General features: G+C 41.5%; 1 protein-coding gene across 1 annotated transcript; it reads right to left on the bottom strand.

Annotated features, from left to right (window-relative positions):
• Positions 1-218: 218 nt before the first annotated feature.
• On the bottom strand, positions 219-22,804 carry LOC311102559 (glutamyl aminopeptidase-like; the record flags this gene model as incomplete). The annotated part of the gene is made up of 20 exons (XM_084143935.1): positions 219-368; positions 552-633; positions 821-961; positions 1,157-1,330; positions 1,514-1,618; positions 1,717-1,790; positions 9,068-9,218; positions 9,324-9,379; positions 9,490-9,626; positions 9,751-9,833; positions 9,954-10,114; positions 10,239-10,304; positions 10,530-10,595; positions 10,696-10,830; positions 10,933-11,046; positions 13,867-14,021; positions 14,147-14,267; positions 16,038-16,172; positions 16,459-16,600; positions 22,152-22,804. The coding sequence occupies 20 exons, from the start codon at positions 22,802-22,804 to the stop codon at positions 219-221; spliced, it is 2,901 nt and encodes a 966-aa protein (XP_084000061.1).
• Positions 22,805-23,718: the final 914 nt, after the last annotated feature.

Genomic DNA, 23,718 nt, shown 5'->3' with positions numbered 1-23,718 from the left:
ACTTGAGTAAAGAGAAAGTGGCTCACTGAGTTACAATCACATCAGAAGCACAGCAGCATATCCAGTACAGAGGGACTTGACACTTGATTTAGAAAGGCAGTCCTGTAGCGTGAACTTTCACTGTCGTTGAATGAATGAATGAATGAATGGAAACAGCATGAAGGTTCTTTTATTTAGATTAGGCATGGGTTCTTTAGTCTTATGTTGACCTGATGTCATCAGTAGGTGACATTGATCTCCAGCCATGAGCTGATCTCTGCCTTGTTTCTCCTGACCCACTCAATGTTGTTCTTCACTGTCTCTAGAGCTTGCTGCCTAGGCATCTCCCCAGCCCCGGCATTAGGGTTCAGCTTGAAAAAGTGCTCCATCTAAAACACAAGCACACAGTCAACACGGTCAGTCATAAACCGAGCCACAATAAAAAGACACAATCCACAACATAGATCATGGTCAATCTTAAATTCAAGCATACCAATGCTAGTCTCGATTTAAGTGGTATAATGTTCGATTTACTTATTCTAATTCTATGAGTAGAATATCCCAGTTCTAACCTGCCACAGCTGTAGCTCTGTATTGTAGGTGGTGCTGATTCTGGTCAGCAGGCGCCCCAGGCTCCTGTCATTGATGGTGTATCTGTAACAAAACAAAAGGAAATTGAAAACTGTCACAGTATTCACATTATTCATTCACTCTAGGCTCAGTTGCTGCTGATTTAGTAAATTGACTTACAGCATTCCATTCAGTCACTATCACTTCAATGACTCTAGGCTCAGTAACTCTCCATTCAGACTCAAAGAAGTGACTCAGAGAATGGGCTCACCTGTTCACTAGGTAGTCCCAGTTGAGGGTGACCCAGTCCCAGGCCATGGTCTTGCCGTAGCGATTCAGAGAGACATATTGGACCACAGTGAACAGATCCTGAGTCCTCACAATACTCTCATCTTTGGACGCCTCCAGTAAGCTGCAAAACAACACCATTCTAACAAGCAGCATTCTCTCAAGCCATATCTAGCTAAACAAACTAAAATGTTTGCCAGAAAAAAAATTACACACTTTTGCCAATAAATGTACAGTCGTTCTAGTAATAACTTTTCACTGGATGATTTTTAAAAGCGATTTTGAATAACACATGTAATAATTAATGTTTTTTATTTACTTGAACAGAAGAGTGATGTTCTCCACAGATGCCAATCCATACAGGAGCTTGTCCTTCTCTTGGGCCAAGGTCTCTGTTTTGTACCTCTCAAACATTAAGTTCCACTTCGCCTCAGTGCCTGAGTTCCTCATGCCATAGCGATACACCAACAGGCGCAGGTTCACCCCCACACTGCTGGAGGTCAAAGGTCATGTTATCATTAGGGCTTAGTGGGATGAACATGCTTTTAGGAATAGTAACGCTAATAAAGTAGTTAGTTGTGTCCATCAGTTTAGGGCTAACATCAGCATGTACTGCAGCTGGATTAGTAAGTAGATAATGTGTCATTTAATGATTTAATTGAAGACTAATATTTACCTGATGTTTCCTGAGATCCATTGGTCAAATAAAACAGATGCCTCATTTAGCACTTCCTGGTCACCCATTTGGCAAGCAATTCCCAGGACTGTCTCACGCAACAGCCTATACAAAACCAATATAGACAATACAGTTTATGATCAATATCCAGCAAATACACCCATGATATATAAAATAAAGTAGATTGCCTCTCCTTGTTTTACCTATCTCTCTGGCTTCCCTCGTCGTCCCATCCCAGCTGCCTGCAGATAGTCTGCACATGCTCACGGAATAATTTCTGTAGGGGAAATAAGCGAGTACAGTCGTGGTCAAAAGTTTTGAGAATGACACAAATACTAATTTTCACAAAGTCTGCTGCCTCACTTTTGATGATGGCAATTTGCATATACTCCAGAATGTCATGAAGAGTGATCAGATGAATTGCAATGAATTGCAAACTCCCTCTTTGCCATGAAAATGAACTTAATCCCCCAAAAAACTTTTCCACTGCATTTCAGCCATGCCACAAAAGGACCAGCTACCATCATGTCAGTGATTCTCTGGTTAACACAGGTGAGAGTGTTGATGAGGACAAGTCTGGAAATCACTCTGTCATGCTGATTGAGTTAGAATAACAGACTGGAAGCTTTAAAAGGAGGGTGGTGCTTGAAATCATTGTTATTCCTCTGTTAACCATGGTTACCTGCAAGGAAACACGTGCTGTAATCATTGCTTTGCACAAAAAGGGCTTCACAGGCAAGGATATTGCTGCTAGTAAGATTGCACCTAAATCAACCATTTTTCGGATCATCAAGAACTTCAAGGAGAGAGGTTCAATTGTTGTGAAGAAGGCGTCAGGGAGCCCAAGAAAGTCCAGCAAGCGCCAGGACCGTCTCCTAAAGTTGATTCAGCTGCGGGAACGGGGCACCACCAGTGCAGAGCTTGCTCAGGAATGGCAGCAGGCAGGTATGAGTGCATCTGCACACACAGTGAGGCGAATACTTTTGGAGGATGGCCTGGTGTCAAGAAGGGCAGAAAAGAAGCCACTTCTCTCCAGGAAAAACATCAGGGACAGACTGATATTCTGCAAAAGGTACAGGGATTGGACTGCTGAGGACTGGGGTAAAGTCATTTTCTCTGATCAATCCCCTTTCCGATTGTTTGGGGCATCCGGAAAACACCTTGTCCGGAGAAGACAAGGTGAGCGCTACCATCAGTCCTGTGTCATGCCAACAGTAAAGCATCCTGAGACCATTCATGTGTGGGGTTGCTTCTCAGCCAAGGGAGTGGGCTCACTCACAATTTTGCCTAAGAACACAGCCATGAATAAAGAATGGTACCAACACATCCTCCGAGAGCAGTTTGGTGACGACCAATGCCTTTTCCAGCATGATGGAGCACCTTGCCATAAGGCAAAAGTGATAACTAAGTGGCTCGGGGAACAAAACATTGACATTTTGGGTCCATGGCCAGGAAACTCCCCAGACCTTAATCCCATTGAGAACTTGTGGTCGATCCTCAAGAGGCGGGTGGACAAACAAAACCCCACAAATTCTGACAAACTCCAAGCATTGATTATGCAAGAATGGGCTGCCATCAGTCAGGATGTGGCCTAGAAGTTAATTGACAGCATGCCAGGGCGGATTGCAGAGGTCTTGAAAAAGAAGGATCAACACTGCAAATATTGTCTCTTTGCATAAACTTAATGCAATTGTCAATAAAAGCCTTTGACACTTATGGAATGCTTGTAATTATACTTCAGTAAACCATAGTAACATCTGACAAAAATATCTCATAACACTGAAGCAGCAAACTTTGTGAAGACCAATACTTGTACAGTCGTGGTCAAAAGTTTTGAGAATGACACGAGTCGACTACTCTAGTCCTGAAACTTCGTCAGGGAGATTCCCCCAATACACCCCACCAGGGACATGGAGCTAAACAAGGGACATGTTTTAGACCTATTCTCTATTTTACATTATTATATCATACGTACAGGTAACTGCCAAAATAACCCTTAAAAAATGAATTTGTTGAGGCAAACTTTGTGTCAAATTTGATGCAAACTAAATAGCCTGCCACAAAATGTTGCCAGAAGTTTGCAATGTTTGCCACTAGTGGTGAATCTGCGACAAACCTTTGGCAACAATAATATTTATTGGCACTAGTGCCAAACAGTTCGCCAGAGGTTTGTTTCTGGCAGACAATTCTCTCAAGATTCAATTTGAATCTGTGGCAACAAGTTCCAAGACCAGTAACCGTTGATGACCAATCAGGGGGATTAGAAACATCTGTTGAAAAATGGAAACCTAGCTAGCTAGCTAGCTACCAAAGTTGTCCGGTGAGTGTCTAACTTACTAATTAAACTTCCAAATAAACTTTAACAGTTTATTAGCTAAATGATGCCTAGTTAGCAATGTCATGTTTTATGGGATAGAGTGAAACATTTTGTTGATACCAGTTTCAATCTGTCAGCGCCACTGACTGGCTAGCGCTTAGCTAGCTAACGTTAGCTATCATATTTTTGCACAATTAATGTGATAGGTAGCTAACGTTAGCTAGCAAATGATTTGCCTAAACACTTATTTTTTGGTGAATACGTTGCTGTCTTAATACCAATATGCATGTCAATATGCTAGTGTCACGGTTCAGTAGCATGTCAGCTAGCACAACAGCTAAGCTAAGGTAGCAACAATATGAGTTGATATGACATCAAAGCAAAACTGATGGATAGATACCCTTTCCCAACCCGTGGTGTTAGAAGAGGCTGAGAGGAGGATGCATCAACACCCTGAAAATATGTTTGTGATGCAATCACTCATAACACTTTTTTTTTAGTGATAAATTAGTATATTGTCTACAAGATTGATAAAGTAAGCAAATGCATGTATTCTCAAATGTAGCCCATACATTCATTCTTTGTGACAATTATATTTTAATTGCTTTAAACTAGTAGTAGCTAGCTCATCTTTATCATGTTGTTACTTCTCTCATTCTAGAAGCAATCAGTTACAAGGCAAAAATACAGATTGAGGCCTTCAATCAAACTGAGGACAGAGAAATGTGTTTGCACCAGACAGGTCAAGGTTTCTTGCATGCATGGCTTTAAGATATGTTACACTCAAAAGAATGCTGGGTTGTTTGGATGACCCAATTGCTGGGTTGCAGGCATGGGGTCAATAGTTGGGTTGTTTTCTGTAAAAACAGCAAGGTTGGGTTGTTGGTGCTGGGTTATTAAGGTTATATTATGTCAGTGCCATATTATTTTAGCATGTAAATCTTGGTGGGGCAAACTCAACCATAACAACAACAAAAAAATGTATGCCAGCAAAGCCACTACACAACACTAAACAATACATTATGGATATTTGTCCCAGCCAGTCAGGGTGGCCATGTCCTCGGTTTTCCCGCAAATTGGGCTACTTTGAAAACAATATCACGGGTGAAAATGTATTGGTTGTGGGTTTTTGGGCAAATTCTAAAATGCATTGCATCCGCCATGGTATTAATCTTTTTCATATGTGTATATATATGTGGGTGTATATTAATACATTGATATATAAATATATATTGATATTTTAGAATAAGGCTGTAACCTAACAATGTGGAAAAAGTCAAGGGATCTAAATACTTTGCGAAGGGAAAAAAGTATTTGATCCCCTGCTGATTTTGTACGTTTGCCCACTGACAAAGAAATAATCAGTCTATAATTTTAATGGTAGGTTTATTTGAACAGTGAGAGACAGAATAACAACATCAAAATCCAGAAAAACGCAATGTTATAAATTGATTTGCATTTTAATGAGGGACATAAGTATTTGACCCCTTCTCAATCAGAAATATTTCTGGCTCCCAGGTGTCTTTTATACAGGTAACGAGCTGAGATTAGGAGCACACTCTTAAAGGGAGTGCTCCTAATCTCACCTTGTTACCTGTATAAAAGACACCTGTCCACAGAAGCAATCAATCAATCAGATTCCAAACTCTCCACCATGGCCAAGACCAAAGAGCTCTCCAAGGATGTCAGGGACAAGATTGTAGACCTACACAAGGCTGGAATGGGCTACAAGACCATCGCCAAGCAGCTTGGTGAGAAGGTGACAACAGTTGGTGCGATTATTCGCAAATGGAAGAAACACAAAATAACTGTCAATTTCCCTCGGCCTGGGGCTCCATGGAATATCTCACCTCGTGGAGTTGCAATGATCATGAGAACGGTGAGGAACCAGCCCAGAACTACACGGTAGGATCTTGCCAATGATCTCAAGGCAGCTGGGACCATAGTCACCAAGAAAACAATTGGTAACACACTACGCCGTGAAGGACTGAAATCCTGCAGCGCCCGCAAGGTCCCGCTGCTCAAGAAAGCGCATATACATGCCTGTCTGAATTTTGCCAATGAACATCTGAATGATTCAGAGGAGAACTGGGTGAAACTGTTGTGGTCAGATGAGACCAAAATGGAGCTCTTTGACATCAACTCAACTAGTCGTGTTTGGAGGAGGAGGAATGCTGCCTATAACCCCAAGAACACCATCCCCACCGTCAAACATGGAGATGGAAACATTATGCTTTGGGGGTGTTTTTCTGCTAAGGGGACAGGACAACTTCATCGCATCAAAGGGACGATGGACGGGGCCATGTACCATCAAATCTTGGGTGAGAACCTCCTTCCCTCAGCCAGGGCATTGAAAATAGGTCGTGGATGGGTATTCCAGCATGACAATGACCCAAAACACAAGGCCAAGGCAACAAAGGAGTGGCTCAAGAAGAAGCACATTAAGGTCCTGGAGTGGCCTAGCCAGTCTCCAGACCTTAATCCCATAGAAAATCTGTGGAGGGAGCTGAAGGTTCGAGTTGCCAAACGTCAGTCTCAACCTTAATGACTTGGAGAAGATCTGCAAAGAGGAGTGGGACAAAACCCTCCTGAGATGTGTGCAAACCTGGTGGCCAACTACAAGAAATGTCTGACCTCTGATTGCCAACAAGGGTTTTGCCACCAAGTACTAAGTCATATTTTGCAGAGGGGTCAAATACTTATTTCCCTCATTAAAATGCAAATCAATTTATAACATTTTTGACATGCGTTTTTCTTGATTTTTTTGTTGTTATTCTGTCTCTCACTGTTCAAATAAACCTACCAATGAAAATTAGAGACTGATAATTTCTTTGTCAGTGGGCAAACGTACAAAATCAGCAGGGGATCAAATACTTTTTTCCCTCACTGTATGCATGTATGTACACAGTGCCTTCAAAGTATTCAGACCCCTTGACATTTTCTGGATAGAACATCTCTGGGATGACCTGGAAATAGCTGTGCAGCAACGCTCCCCATCCAACCTGACAGAGCTTGAGAGGATCTGCAGAGAAGAATAGGAGAAACTCTCCAAATACAGGTGTGCCAAGCTTGTAGCGTAATACCCAAGAAGATTCGAGGCTGTAATCGCTGCCAAAGATGCTTCAACAAAGTACTGAGTTAAAGGTTCTGAATACTTTTGTATAGTAATATTTCCGGGTTTTTTTGTGTTTTTTTACATTTGCAAAAATGTGGACTTGTTTTTGCTTTGTCAATATTGGGTATTGTGTGTAGATTGATGAGGGGATTAAAACTATTGAATCAATTTTAGAATAAGGCTGTACAGTGCATTCGGAAAGTATTCAGACCCCTTCACTTTTTCCACATTATGTTACGTTACAGCCTTATTCTAAAATAGAATTTTAAAAATATAATCCTCAATCTACACACACCATAATGACAAAGCGAAAACAGGTTTTCAGAACTGTTTTGCACATTTATTACGAATTTAAAAAAGAAATACCTTATTTACATAATTATTCAGACACTTTGCTATGAGACTCGAAATTGAACTCAGCTGCATCCTGTTTCGATTGATCATCCTTGATGTTTCTACAACTTGATTGGAGACCACCTGTGAAAAATGTAATTGATTGGACATGATTTGGAAAGGCACACACCTGTCTATATAACGTCCCACAGTTGACAGTGCATGTCAGAGCAAAAACCAAGCCATGAGATTGAAGGAATTGTCCGTAGAGCTCCAAGACAAGAATGTGTCGAGGCACAGATCTGGGGAAGGGTACCAAAAAATTTCTGCAGCATTGAAGGTCCCCAAGAACTGTGGCCTCCATCATTCTTAAATGGAAGAAATTTGGAACCACAAACACTCTTCCTAGAGCTGGCCACCCGGCCAAACTGGGCAATCGGGGGAGAAGGGCCTTGGTCAGGGAGGTGACCAAGAACCCGATGGTCACTCTGACAGAGCTCCAGAGTTTCTCTGTGGAGATGGGAGAACCTTCCAGAAGGACAACCATCTCTGCAGCACTCCACCAATCAGGCCTTTATGGTAGAGTGGCCAGACGGAAGCCACTCCTCAGTAAAAGGCACATGATAGCCCACTTGGAGTTTGCCAAAAGGCAACTAAAGGACTCTGACCATAAGAAACATTATTTGGTCTGATGAAACCAAGTTTGAACTCTTTGGCCTGAATGCCAAGCGTCACGTCTGAAGGAAACCTGGCACCATCCCTACGGTGAAGCATAGTGGTGGCAGCATCATGCTGTGGAAATGTTTTTCAGGAGACTAGTCAGGATCGAGGGAAAGATGAACGGAGCAAAGTACAGAGAGATCCTTGATGATAACCTGCTCCAGAGCGCTCATGACCTCAGACTGGGGCGAAGGTTCACCTTCCAACAGGACAACGACCCAAAGCACACAGCCAAGACAACGCAGGAGTGGCTTCGGGACAAGTCTCTGAATGTCCTTGTGTGGCCCAGCCAGAGCCAGGACTTGAACCCGATCGAACATCTCTGGAGAGACCTGAAAATAGCTGTGCAGCGACACTCCCCATCCAACCTGACAGAGCTTGAGAGGATCTGCAGAGAAGAATGGGAGAAACTCCCCAAATACATGTGGGCCAAGCTTGTAGCGTCATACCCAAGAAAACTTGGCTGTAATCGCTGCCAAAGGTGCTTCGACAAAGTACTGAGTAAAGGGTCTGAATATTTATTTAAATGTTTCCGTTTTATTTGATACATTTTCAAAAAAATCTTAAACCTGTTTTTGCTTATTTTGGCTACCATGGCCATGCCCCCATAGGATGACAATGACCCCATCCACAGGCCAAGAGTGGTCACTGAATGGTTTGATGAGCATGAAAACAATGTAAACCATATGCCATGGCCGTCTGTCACCAGATCTCAACACAATGAAACACTTATGGGAGATTCTGGAGCTGCGCCTGAGATAGCGTTTTTCACCACCATCAACAAAACACCAAATGATGGAATTTTTAGTGGAAGAATGTTGTCACATCCCTCCAATAGAGTGCCAGACACTTGTAGAATCTATGCCAAGGTGCATTGAAACTGTTCTGGCTCATGGTGGCCCAATGCCCTATTTAGACACTTTATGTTGGTGTTTCCTTTATTTGGGCAGTTACCTGTATGAGCAAATTCCCAATATTATTATTTTGTGTGTGTTCTAGTTGGCCAGCAGAGGGCGTAATTGACCTGTAAAAAAACAATATTCAAAAAATAAGTTGAAAACAGACTCACCTGGAATTTGGGGTAAAGAACAGTGTCGTCAGATAACATGTCTCGCACATAGGCAATGGAAGAAGACACCCGTTCCCAGACGATGTACTCAGTCTCATTGGTCAGGTATTTTGTCAGGTTGAATGCATTTCCATAATCGACAATGTCTGCCCTGATGAGGCCAATAAGAACAAGACGTTTCATCATAGTTTTCTAAAGCTCAGCGCAACTGAATTGACAGATGTACTTCAAGTGAATGTCAGTAATGTTGGTTTACCTTCCCAGAGCAAAGACATCATCTATGTAACCGCATCGGTCAGCAGCGTCAAACTCCTAGTAAAGAAAGTGTCCTGCCGATTACTATAAGTGCAACATATGAACTGGTAAGATTAAAACTTAATATTACCTCTGATACTATAGTAGCAATTTTTATTGATATTTACCCGGTGATTTGTTTGGAGCTGTTGACTAATGGTGCTCCACATGCTGTCATGGTGATTGACTCTGTAGAATCCGATATGGTCGTTATTGATCTTCAGGAGTCCATCCGTAGCAGGGAAATAGTCAGCTAAGACTTGCTCTAGATATTAGTATGAGAGACAAACATGTATTACTTCAATTTAATTAAATACGTGTCGTCACCAGAGGCTGGAATTGTAATATTAAAACGGTCAAGCCAAGCGTTTGGACAGAAGTATCTTTACCTGGACTAGACTTGTTGAAGATGATGGACATATTCTTATTACTATCCACTGAGTGCCACTTAACAGGGATGGTCCACTTGTAGCTGAAAGAAAAGCATAGCCTTTTTAGGATTTACAGGTTTATCCTAAGAAATATAGCTGACTTCCATGGGGAAATCAACCAATGATCACAAAGGGATTTAATAGAGCGGTGAATCACTGACCTGAGTGGTGAGGGTGGCTGGGTGGTGTTAGCATTGGGGTCCAACAGGAATCTGCGCTGGGTGAGTTTGGTCTGAGCACCGGCGGTAGACAGGTCCAGTACTGGGTAGCCCATCTGTTTGGTCCATGTGTCCATCACATCTGCCACGGGCAACCCACTCACCTGCAACCAAAAACATTTTGTGTGTAACACACAAGTACACTAGATGCAGTGAAATATTAACAATAATATCAACAACTTTGATGTTTTGAAATTACTATGACTAAATTAGATATGACAAACATACGTTAGCAAGGGATGCCCAGAAGTTGGCTGTTTTGGCATTCTGAAAATGGAAATCTTTCAAGTATTTCTGTTGAAGGGAGAGAAAAACAGGTTACCATCCATAGATTTTATGATAAATAAAATGTAGGCTATGTATCTGACAGTAATCCTAATTTTCATTCAACAGGGAAGGGATTGTATCTCCCTAACACTTGCTATTACCAAATTATTCTGCTATTGACTGAATAGGGATCAAGAGACTTGGTGTAGGGATACTTCTATCCACTTTACGTCAAATGAAATGGATTCTTACCCGACAGCCATCTCTGAAGTTGTCTCGACCCAACCAGTCCTCCACCATCCTGAGAATTGATGCCCCCTACAGGAAGATGTTTGGAAAGAATTTCAAGACTAATTGAATTTAATTACATTTTATTTCATCCCATGTAGTAGGGTGAAAAGTGGCAGTTTTAGATTACCTTGTTGTAGGATATACCATCAAACACAGAGGTAATCTCAGCCGGAGTTGACACATCCACAATGATTGGATGGGAGGTGACCAGGGCGTCGTCCACCATGACAGGAAGTACATCACTGATGATCATGATGTCACGCTGGTAAAGACAGAGACCGAAGTAGATGTAGAATGTATTCATAACCAGAGTTGAGATTAAAACAATTCAATTTCAAATCACGGATCTGTCAGATGGACTCACCATTCCCCAGAGCGGCTCAGCCTTCTCTACACCGATGTACTCAAAGAAACTGGCAAAGCCCTCATTTAGCCAAAGGTCATCCCACCAATCCATGGTCACAATGTTCCCAAACCACTGCAGGAAAATACAACATGCAAAGTTATCTTACAGCAGACTTTATTTCAAAACAAGTGTGTGTGAGTGTGTGACAGGGTTAGGAAAATGTGACGCCGGACATTTGACAGGCAACATTTTAATTTACCGGACATTTGAAAAATCTGCCGGACCCATATGCATTGATTAGTGCATATATATATTTTTTGTATTTGGTCCCTTATTCCTAGCACGCAATGATTACATCAAGTGTGTGACTCTACAAACTTGTTGGATGCATTTGCTGTTTGTTTTGGTTGTGTTTCAGATGATTTTGTGCCCAATAGAAATTAATGGTAAATAATGTATTGTGTCATTTTGGAGTCACTTTTATTGTAAATAAGAATATGTTTCTAAACACTATTACATTAATGTGGATGCTACCATGGTTATGGATAGTCCTGAATGAATCGTGAATAATGATGAGTGAGAATGTTAGACGCACATATCATACCCCAAAGACATGCTAACCCCTCACCATTAAAATAACATGGGAGGTTAGCACTTTTGGGGGGGTATGATATTTATGCCTCTAACTTTCTCACTCATCATTACTCACGATTCATTCAGGATTATCCAAAGTGCTGGAGTACAGAGACAAAACAACAAAGAATTTGTCACTGTCCCAATACTTTTAGAGTCCACCTAATTACATTTTCATGCACACAAAATATCAAAGCATTCAGTGTAACACTCTACAGCTCTGCATACAATATAAAAAATAAACACAAAACAAAGCTACAGACACAATATGAACAAATAAAACCCACAGTTTCTACTGGTATTTGGTCAATTCAAGTGCTACCGAACAAGCATTTTCACATTCACTTTTAACAGTATATTATGACATGCTTGTTTAATTGCTACTGATTGAATATTACATTGTTTTATTACCAGTGTTGGGGAGTAGTGAACGACATGTAGTTCAACTAGTAATTAAACTACATTTTACAGTATCTTGGTGCTAGTTGAACTACATTCAAATCTTGGTAGTGTTTTTAGTAGTTAATAACTTTTTTGCCATGTAGTGGTGTAGCTAACTACTGGAACTACACACTACTTTTTTTTGCTAAAAGTAGTATAAGGTATAAGTATAAGGCAAGTATCAGACCTTCCTAATTCTCACTTGAAACATTCTGTGTTTATTAGGCTAAATTACACATTCCGTTAACATCTGACACCAGATTGATATTTTCTTGCAAATTGTAGTCTATGACATTTCAGATTTAGATATGATAATATTTCACTAAGTAGCTTGGATGTAATGAACTACTGTTTCAAAATAGCTTTACTTAAGTAAACTATATTTTTCTTAAGGGTAGCTTTAGTGTAGCTTAACTTCTTCCAGTGTGAAGTAATTGGTAGTTTGGTAAACTATGATTTCAGAAAATCTTCCCCAACACAATTTATTACTTTATGACTTGATCACTGTCTGAACTGCACATTGTGATCCAGGTTGTTCAACCTGGTATCCGAGCATTTCGTATTATTCTGTACGTAACTCCGAGACACTCTATTTAGTATGATATGTTACGTTTCGTATGGTATGTATTAATTTGTGGATGTCCATCACCCATTTCGTATGATATGTTACGAATTACAATTTATATTATATGTTACGAATTTTAAAAACGTACAATATGTTATGAATATGCAAAACGTGTTATCTTATGAATTAGCTGAACATACAAGATTACATTTACATTTTAGTCATTTAGCAGACACTCTTATCCAGAGCGACTTATAGTTAGTGAGTGAATACATAAAAAATAAAAAATAAAAATAAATGTCTTCTCATACTGGCCCCCCGTGGGAATATGTTAATATGTTGCGAATTTGCAAAATGTATGATATGTTACGAATTCTAGCTAGCTCGCTAACGTTAGCTGGGTTAGGGTTAAGTTTAGGAGTTAGGTTAAGGTTAGGGAAGGGTTAGCTAAAAGGGTTAAGGTTAGGGGAAGCTAACATGCTAAGTAGTTGCAAAGTAGCTACAAAGTTGTAAGTAGTTTAAAAGTTGCTAATTAGCTAAAATGCTAAAGTTGTCTGTGATAACATTTGAACTCACAACCTTTGGGTTGCTAGATGTTCACGTTTGGTATGTAACCATACCCAACGTAACATATCACATACTAAATGGAGTGTCACCGATTTACGTACATAATAATACGAAATGCTCTGAGACCAGGTTGGGTTGTTCTAACTCTGTGATTTGGTTGCAACTGTGCTGATATTCACCTTCCTGTAAACAGACTATGGAAACAAGGAAACAGCAGCCAGCTCTCACTTGCCCCTCAGTCCTTTAACTTTGGACAATTCATAAAACTTTATGGACAGCACCATCACCCTCTTATTGCCGAACAATAAAGAGATGATATCTTGGAAAGAGGCCTTATTGTGTTGCCTATCATAAAAGGTTTGATGGATAACTGGAGGGATGAAGTACTTCAATAGAACACTAGTATTTCCATGACCAAATTCAGGGTCAGTGTCAAACCTTTCCAAGCTATTGATTGGAACAAAGATATGGTGGTTCTCTTTTCTAAACATTGAGTTCTGCCGCTAATGGTTGCCTCATGACTTTACATCCTCATTTAGGCTTCATCATGGTGACACAATTCCGTAATAAAAATGTTGGGTGATTGAGCTTTGGGTCTATGATTATGACTATTAAATATGACTTAATTTTTCCACTATAAGATGTGTTCCAGTAGTTTTCCACTCTAACATGACTAATGAAGAACGCCCTGAACTCTGGAGCATTCTCTAGTGGTTGTGGGAATGTTGGGGACAGGTGTCTCTCACCTGGTGGACCAGCTCGTGAGCGATGACGCTAGCCACACGTTGTTTGTTGTACGATGACGACTGGTTCTCATCATAGAGGAGGTTGGCCTCCCTGTAGGTGATCAGACCCCAGTTCTCCATGGCCCCCGTGCCAAAGTCAGGGATGGCAATCTTATCTGGTAGAAGAGAAAAACATTTTATGCAACCATGTGTGTGTATAAGGCATTATTAATTATTTTTATCCAGTGTGGGCTCACACAGTGGTCACAACAGTTCACAGACAGAGGAAATCGCAAATTACCTAGCTTTGGGATGGAGTAATTCATGTTGAAATATTCCTCAAAGTAGTCAAAAATGACCTTGGTCGTGTCAGCAGCATACTCTGCTGTCTTGATTTGTGCAGGCTGTGCATAGATTCGCAACTGGAAGAAAATGATTTGAAAGCAGAGTTATTAAGTGTGTATACACTACACTACATAATGTGTAAGCATGCCTGTGTGTTTGTGTTTACATTTAATCAAGACAGTATTTATAATTCTTTAGATTGTCCAGTAACTCCAAAACATTTACATTGTAAAATGTCACTAACTGCTGAAAACTCAACACAAAAGACTAACAGCTGTGACACAGATCAGAGACCAAAGTTAAATAAACTTTGAACTTAGCTATTACACCATTTAAAGCATTGAACTTACACTACATGACCAAAAGTATGTGGACACCTGCTCGTCGAACATCTCATTCCAAAATCATGGGCATTAATATGGAGTTGGTCACCCCTTTGCTGCAATACCAGCCTCCACTCTTCTGGTAAGGCTTTCCACTAGATGTTGGAACATTGCTGCAGGGACTTGCTTCCATTCAGCCACAAGAGCATTAGTGAGGTTGGGCACTGATGTTGGGCGATTAGGCCTGGCTCTCAGTCGGTGTTCCAGTTCATCCCAAAGGTGTTCGATGGGGTTGAGGTCAGGGTTCTGTGCAGGCCAGTCAAGTTCTTTCACACCGACAAACCATTTCTGAATGGACCTCGCTTTGTGCACAGGGGCGTTGTCATGCTGAAACAGGAAAAGGCCTTCCCCAAACTGTTGCCACAAAGTTGAAAGCACAGAATCATCTAGAATGTCATTGTATGCTGTAGCGTTAAGATTTCCCTTCACTGGAACTAACGGGCCTAGCCCGAACCATGAAAAACAGCCCCAGACCATTATTCCTCCTCCACCAAACTTTACAGTTGGCACTATGCGTTGTGGCAAGTAGCTTTCTCCTAGCATCTGAACAATGTATGCACTCACTAACTGTAAGTCGCTCTGGATAAGAGCGTCTGCTAAATGACTAAAATGTAAAAAATCTGCCAAACCCAGATTTGTCCGTCGGCCTGCCAGATGGTAAAGCGTGATTAATCACTCCAGAGAATGCGTTTCCACTGCTGCAGAGTCCAATGGTGGCGAGCTTTACACCACTCCAGCCGATGCTTGGCATTGCACATGCTAGGCTTGTGTGCGGCAGCTCGGCTATGGAAACCCATTTCATGAAGCTTCCGACGAACAGTTCTTGTGCTGACGTTGCTTCCAGAGGCAATTTGGAACTCGTTAGTGAGGGTTGTAACTGAGGACAGACGATTTTTACGCAAAACGCGCTTCAGCACTTTGCAGTCCCGTTCTGTGAGCTTGTGTGGCCTACCATTTCGCGGCTGAGCCGTTGTTGCTCCTAGACTTTTCCACTTCACAATAACAGCACTTACAGTTGGCCCGGGCAGCTCTAGCAGGACAGAAATTGTACAAACTGACTTGTTGGGAAGGTGGCATCCTATGACGGTGCCACGTTGAAAGTCACTGAGCTCTTCAGTAAGGCCATTCTGCTGCCAATGTTTGTCTATGGCGATTGCATGGCTGTGTGCTCAAATTTATACACCTGTCAGCAATGGGTGTGGCTGAAATAGCCGAATCCACTAATTTGAAGGGGTGTCCACATACTTTTGTTTATATGTAGTGTAGCTTTTCCACCATTTAAAACGTTGAACTTCACAGGCTTAAAGTAAAGTGTTACAACATTTACTCTCAACTGTAGACTATACAATACGACTTACAACACTTATTATACAGTCAGTCTTTTCTTAGTTTAAGGTATGGAAGGACCAATGACTGCTGAGAAAAATAGCACAATAACTGCTGAGAAAAATAGCAAGTACTTACAGGAATTCCTCGAGACGAGTTCCTTTCCACAAACATAAACTGGTGCACAGCAAAACATACCAAATAGGTACTCATTGGAACGGACCTCTGGAAGGACGTTTTGATCTTATTGCCAGGAAGCGTTTCTGGGACGCCCTGGAAAGGAAGAGGTTCTGTGGTTTAATAAAGATGTCAGACAACATCTCTTATAGTTGTGTTCTCAGCACCAAAGACCCGGAGCAGAAGATTGATGGCTCCTGCTCTTGCATTCATGACACTCACTCTCTCTGTATGACTCCCATTGCAGCTTCAAGAAAACTAACCAGTAACACTATGCGCCACCTGTTTTGTGATACATTCAATAAGTTGTGGATACATTATGCATTTATATAGTATGTTATATAAGGAGCCATTTGTTATTATTTTCTTGCATAGACTGTACCTCCATTGGCATATTGGCGAGGGCTTCATAGTCCTTGTCGTGGGTGATGGAAATATTGTAGGTGGCCTTTTTGTTCGGCTCATCAAAACAGGGGAAAGATTTGCGGGCGTCTGTTGGCTCATGGTCGGTGGCAGCAATTTTTCTTGGGAGAAAAGAAACATGGCATGATTCCATGAATAACTAAGCCTCCCCATTTTACTATTATGTTGTTTGCAATTAATGTTGAACTATGCAGCGTTTACTGGATTGTGGCTGTCTAAATGTACCTAACCTGTACCCCCGCACATTGACTCGGTACCGGTACCCCCTGTATATAGCCTCATTATTGTTATTTTATTGTGTTACTTTTTTACAGTATTTTTAAATTATTATTATTTAAAAAATATATATACAGCTGCGGAAAAACTTAAGAGACCACTGCAAAATTATCAGTTTCTCTGGTTTTACTATTTATAGGTATGTGTTTGGGTAAAAATAAAAATAAAAAATTTTATTCTATAAACTACTGACAACATTTCTCCCAAATTCTAAATAAAAATATTTTCATTTAGAGCATTTATTTGCAGAAAATGACAACTGGTCAAAATAACAAAAAAAGATGCAGTGTTGTGAGACCTCGAATAATGCAAAGAATACAAGTTCATGTTCATTTTTAAACAACACAATACTAATGTTTTAACTTAGGAAGAGTTCAGAAATCAATATTTGGTGGAATAACCCTGATTTTCAATCACAGCTTTCATGCGTCTTGGCATGCTCTCCACTAGTCTTTCACATTGATTTTGGGTGACTTTATGCCACTCCTGGCCAAAAAATTCAAGCAGCTCGGCTTTGTTTGATGGCTTGTGACCATCCATCTTCCTCTTGATCACATTCCAGAAGTTTTCAATGGGGTTCAGGTCTGGAGATTGGGCTGGCCATGACAGGGTCTTGATCTGGTGGTCCACACCATGATTGACCTGGCTGTTTGGCATGGCTCATTGTCCTGCTGTTAAAACCAATCCTCAGAGTTGGGGAACAATGACAGAGCAAAAGGAAGGACGTTTTTTTCCAGGACAACCTTGTACGTGGCTTGATTCATGCGTCCTTCACAAAGACAAATCTGCCTGATTCCAGCCTTGCTGAAGCACCCCCAGATCATTACCGATCCTCCACCAAATTTCACAGTGGGTGCGAGACACTGTGGCTTGTAGGCCTCTTCAGGTCTCCGTCTAACCATTAGATGACCTGGTGTTGGACTCATCAGAGAAGATTACCTTACTCCAGTCCTCTACGGTCCAATCCTTATGGTCTTTTGCAAACCTCAGCCTGGCTCTTCTTTGCTTATCATTGATGAAGGGCTTTTTTCTAGCTTTGCACGACTTCAGCTCTGCCCCTAGGAGCCTGTTTCAAACCGTCCTCGCCGTGCACTTCACCCCAGCTGCCGTTTGCCATTCTTTTTGTAGGTCACTTGATGTCATCCTACGGTTGTTGAGTGACATTCGAATGAGTTGGCGGTCATCCCGGTCAGAAGAGAGTCGTTTTCGCCCTCTGCCGGTCTGTAGTTTTGTTGTCCCCAATGTCTGCTGCTTGACCTTGTTCTTATGAATCGCCGTCTTTTACATTTTAAGGATGGAAGCAACCTGACACTCACTGTATCCCTCTGCCAGTAAAGCCAGAATTGAACCCTTCTTTTCCTCACTCAAAACGTTCCTTTTCAACTCTTTTGGCATAGTCAATCGTTTTTATTAATATTACTTTTGAGGTACTATTAGCACTGTTTTTGCCATCCAGCTGGTCCTATTGCAAGAGGATAGTGATGACCACAGCAGTGGTTTTTATACTTTTCCTCGTTAAATAAGATTTGGTTCATGTGATCACCTAATCAGTACCTAATCCAGTAGAATGAGGTGTGCCTGTGTTGGAATTCAACAGACACTGGAATGGAATGGCTGTCATACATGTAGAGAAGCTGATTTAAGAAAAATGTGCAGTGGTCTCTTAATTTTTTCCACAGCTGTATATAGATATTTTTTACTTTAGTTTATTTAGTAAATATTTTCTTAACCAACAATGCAGTTGTAAGAAAATAGAGTTAAGTGCTTGTAAGTAAGCATTTCACGGTAAGGTCTACACCTGTTGTATTCCGCACGTGACAAATACAATTTGATTTGATTTGAAATGTGATTCAAACAGCAAAGAGAAAATGGACACTTCATGGCCAATGCTGTAGCTCACTACACCTGTCTACCTTTCAGGTTATACTTCCGAGACCTTGGGACTATAAGGTTCTATCTGCGCAAAGCATAGTTCTGAGAATTGAGCATCAAAGTTTTCACATCCCAGATCTCAGAACTGTTTTGTAGTGAATTCTTCTTTCATAACCCATAAAGGTACCTCAAGTGCTGAGTATCAAAATCCTAAGACATTTCTAAATACATATTTTTAGGGGGGTGCAATCGCAAATAGAACCTTATGGCTCTGAAATGTCAATCTGGGTTCTGCCATAAAGTTCTATCTGCCACAGAATCTTACAATTATTTCAATAGAAAAGTACAGATATTTAATGATTAAATAAAGAGAATACCATTACTTCTTTCTAATCACATCATCAAATATACTGAACAAAAATATAAAGGCAACATGCAACAATTTCATAGATTTTACTGAGTTACAGTTCATATAAGGAAATCAGTCAATTTAAATACATTCATTAGGCCCTAATCTATCGATTTTCACATGACTGGGAATACAGATATGCATCTGTTGGTCACAGATACCTTAAAAAAAAGGTAGGTGCATGGATCAGAAAGCCAGTCAGTATCTGGTGTGACCACCATTTGCCTCATGCAGCGTGACATCTCCTTCACATAGAGTTGATTGTGGCCTGTGGAATGTTGTACCACTCCTCTTCAATGGCTGTGCAAAGTTGCTGGATATTGGTGGGAACTGGAACACGCTGTTGTACACGTCGATCCAGAGCATCCCAAACATGCTCAATGGGTGACATGTCTGGTGAGTATGCAGGCCATGGAAGAACTGGGACATTTTCAGCTTCCAGGAGTTGTGTACAGATCCTTCCGACATGGGGCCGTGCATTATCATGCTGAAACATGAGGTGATAGCGGCGGATAAATGGATGACAATGGGCCTCAGGATCTCGTCACGGTATCTCTGTGCATTCAAATTGCCATCGATAAAATGCAATTGTGTTCGTTGTCCGTAGCTTATGCCTGCCCATACCATAACCCCACTGCCACCATGGGGCACTCTGTTCAAAACGTTGACATCAGCAAACCGCTCGCCCACACGATGCCATGCACGTGGTCTGTGGATGTGAAGCCGGTTGGATGTACTGCCAAATTCTCTAAAACAACGTTCGAGGTGGCTTATGGTAGAGAAATTAACATAGAATGATCTGGCAACAGCTCTGGTGGACATTCCTGCAGTCAGCATGCCAATTGCACACTCCCTCAAAATGAGACATCTGTGGCATATCAAGAAGCTGATTAAACAGCATGATCATTACACAGGTGCACCTTGTGCTGGGGTTAAAAGGCCACTCTAAAATGCACACTTTTTAGAGTGGCCTTTTATCCCCAGCACAAGGTGCACCTGTGTAATGATCATTATTTTTAATCAGCTTCTTGATATGCCACACCTTTCAGATGGATGGATTATCTTGGCAAAGGAGAAATGCTCACTAACAGGGCGCAGGTAGCTTAGTGGTTAAGAGTGTTGTGCCAGTAACCGAAAGGTCGCTGGTTCTAATCCCCGAGCAGACTAGGTGAAAAATCAGTCGATGTACCCTTGAGCAAGGCACTTAACTCTAATTGCTCCTGTAAGTCGCTCTGGATAAGAGCGTCTGCTAAATGACGTAAATGTAAAGAAATGTGTGCACAAAATTTGGGAAAAATATTGTTTTTGTGCTTTCTGGGATCTTATATTTCAGCTCATGAAACATGGGACCAACACTTTACATGTTGCGTTTACAATTTTGTTCAGTGTATATTATTTCATGTTCAACATTAGATCTTATGGATAACTAGCAATATTGCTAAAGGTTAGCTCTGGATGAGTAAAGTGATATATTTTTTCTGGTCTCTGACACCCAAAGTCAGTAAACTACTTGCTAGTTATCAATAAAATGTGGTAAGTTGGTAAGTGCACCTCCTTCCAAGGAGGTTTATGCATTGATATAGAACAAGACAAAAACAGCAATGCTTCTGCTAAAGGTTTTAAACATGCTCTAATCACCTGTATTTATTTGATTTTACCATAAAGAGTTTACTTTATGGCCATTCTTCTGAAAAAGTGGTGAAAAAAAATCTACGGAATTGAAAAAGAGGACCAGAACCTATGATATGAATAATCAAGGACTTGGTACTATAAGGTTCTATCTGCAAAATGTATAGTTTTGAGATGAGTATTTTTCAAGTTCCAGATCGCAGATCGTTTTGTGATGTCTTTCTCTTTCATGACTCAATAAGTATATCACCTTACATACAATTATATTTGACTGACAACCCAGCATTGTGTGATTGGATTGCAGATAGAACCTTATAGCACAAAGTTAAAAGGTGTTTCCGCAGATAGAACTTTTGGATTTTTCATTTTCTACATCATAAATTGACTTTTAAAAGATTCTAACATATCTCACATGTAAAGGACCACCTAAAGAGCAACTCTGTGATTAACTCATTTTTGACCAAAATGTCAGATAGTCCTTGGGACTATAAGGTTCTTATTGACACACTAAAAACTACACTACATCATAGATTCTATCATTTGAACTTTGAATAACAGCGGTTTAACAGATAATCAGTGACAGGTAAATATGGATTTTCAGATACACTCTGACCTTACCAAGGTTTAACCATGTTCACATTATTGCTAAGAATCACTGCACTCCCTGGGCAAAATAACCATTGTGGAATATAAGTTTATTTTTCCCTTGGTGGTGTCATCCCATTACACCCATGTTTGGAGTAGCTCTGTAGTGTGATATAAAGTACTTACAGATGGTATTTTGCATACTTAACCATTCTAAATAGTTGCTTTTTCTTGCCACCTGTTCCAAGAATTTACTTGGAATATAGGGCAGCATATTTGCCAAGATGGAAATCCCCAATGAGGGATTGTAGTACATTCCCGTAAGAATCTGCACGTTGTCATACTACAGCTAATAGTAGTCATAATAGTAGCAGCAGCAGTAGTAGTTGTTACTATAGTGAACAATAGTTCTGTCTAACATTAATTACATTATTTTCCAGTGAGCTGCTGGGCCTCATGTGCACACACACGCATACACACAGACACACGCATGCACACACTAACACTCAGCAACACTCAGTTGTCAACACTCAGATTACAACTTCTAAACTTGTTCCCAAAAGGAAATTGTCCTTGAAGGAATTTGGCTGACAGCCTGTCTGAAGTTCTGCAGATTTTCTTCCCTCTCCCACATTTTATAGCGGAGTCATGGTTTTAGATCTATTAAAATGGGTACAAAGTAGCATATACAGCACTCATAACACTGAGCATGTGAGGGATTTAGTTACATTGTAACCATTCTCATGCATTTATTAATTTCTGTCTTCATAAATATTGTCTTCCCCTAACGTTTGTTTTAATTATACATGCATAGAGACATACAAAAACATACTGAAATACACCCAATCTATTACCAAACATGCATGCCTCCAATGACTTACTTGATGGCCCCATTCTCTGTGTAGGTGACTCTGTAGAAGCCCACCAGAGATCCATTGAGCCAGCCCTGGAAGTCCAGGCTGAGAACGTACACCTCATTGAGCTTGGTGGCCACAAGCTCCTCCGCCACCTCCACTACCACATACTCCTGTGGTTTGAACTCAAAGCAACCCTTGATGGCCACAGTGACGTCCCTCTGAGTCTGTGGGGTTTTCAGGACGAGCCTGGGGACTGCGCTGATGAACGTCTCCCGGATGTGGAGCCACAGGTGCCTCGTGGGTCGTCTCACCTCCAGGTGCACGGACACGCTCCCTGTGTAGAGGTCAGTGGTCAGGTCAGGCTCCAGATGGAGGTCATAATGCACTGGCTTCACGTAGTCTGGCAGCCGGAAATTCTTCCAGTCCCCATCAGTGTTGTTGGAGGGCTTGCAGGGCCCCCTGTCTGCTGGTGTGAGGGTGGGGGTGGGGTTGGGGCTGGGCTTGGGGGGTTCCTCTGTGGGGACCGGGTCAGCCAGGGTACTGTCCGGCTGCGTGAGGCCCACCCCCAGCCCCACAGCTATGGCCGACACCACCACCACTGCACATATGAGGGCCACATGCTTTCCGCGGATGTAGTAGCGCTTCTCCTCCTTTTCAAAGTCCATACTTTCAACCATAGTGCCCGGCTTGGTGGCGCAAGACCATACGCTGTGGTCTCAGATATCCTCTGAATCCCCTACGGGGGGAATAACGTGGGAGAAAACAGCTGTTTCCAGATCAGATTTCCGGAGGTTGCAGCAGAAAGAGAGCACAAAGCCAAGCGGATTTAAAACTGACAGCAGATCAGTTTCTTGGAGAACATGATAAAAGAGGACCCTAGAGTTCAAGCATATCTAAGAGGAAAAACTATTGGTCTGAGTTGATCCAAGCTCGGTCTGCCTGTCACCGAGTGCAGGGCAGTCTGTGGGAGGTGGAGAGAGGTTAACTGGAGTGGTGGAGAGGAGGAGGAGGGTTGCGGAGGGGGAGTCTACAACACAACAGAGAGAAGGAATCCCACACTCTGGAGGCAAGCCTTATACACCAGACAGAAAACTCACCGCTATTAATACCCTGTTGGGGTTAAACATCTATAATTCCCTGTAAATCAACAACTGGGAAACCAAAGTCATGTTTCAGTTGGGTTTGTCGAATAGTCTCTCTCTCTCCCTCCCTCCCCCAGAGGCAGCATTTCTGGTGGGCGGAGACTTTAATGCGGATAGACTTAATATTATTCTACCTCACTTTTAACAACGCGTCTCCTGCGCCACTAGGGGCACTAAAACTCGAGACCACTTTTATTCTACCCACAGAAACGCATATAAGGCCCTCCCTCGTCCTCCCTTCGATAAATCTGATCATGACTCTATTCTCCTGCTTCCTGTTTACAAACAAAAACTCAAACAGGAAGTACCAGTGACGCGTTCAATACGGAAGTGGTCCGATGAAGCAGAAGCGAGGCTACAAGACTGTTCTGCTAGTACAGACTGGGATATGTTACGGGATTCATCCGATAGCATTGAGGAGTTTACCACATCAGTCACGAGCTTCATCA

This window comes from Coregonus lavaretus (genome assembly GCF_964263955.1).
Source record: "Coregonus lavaretus genome assembly, chromosome: 27".
NCBI lineage: Eukaryota > Metazoa > Chordata > Actinopteri > Salmoniformes > Salmonidae > Coregonus > Coregonus lavaretus.
Note: the sequence above shows the minus strand (reverse complement) of the source record. Positions and strands in the feature narration are given on the sequence as shown.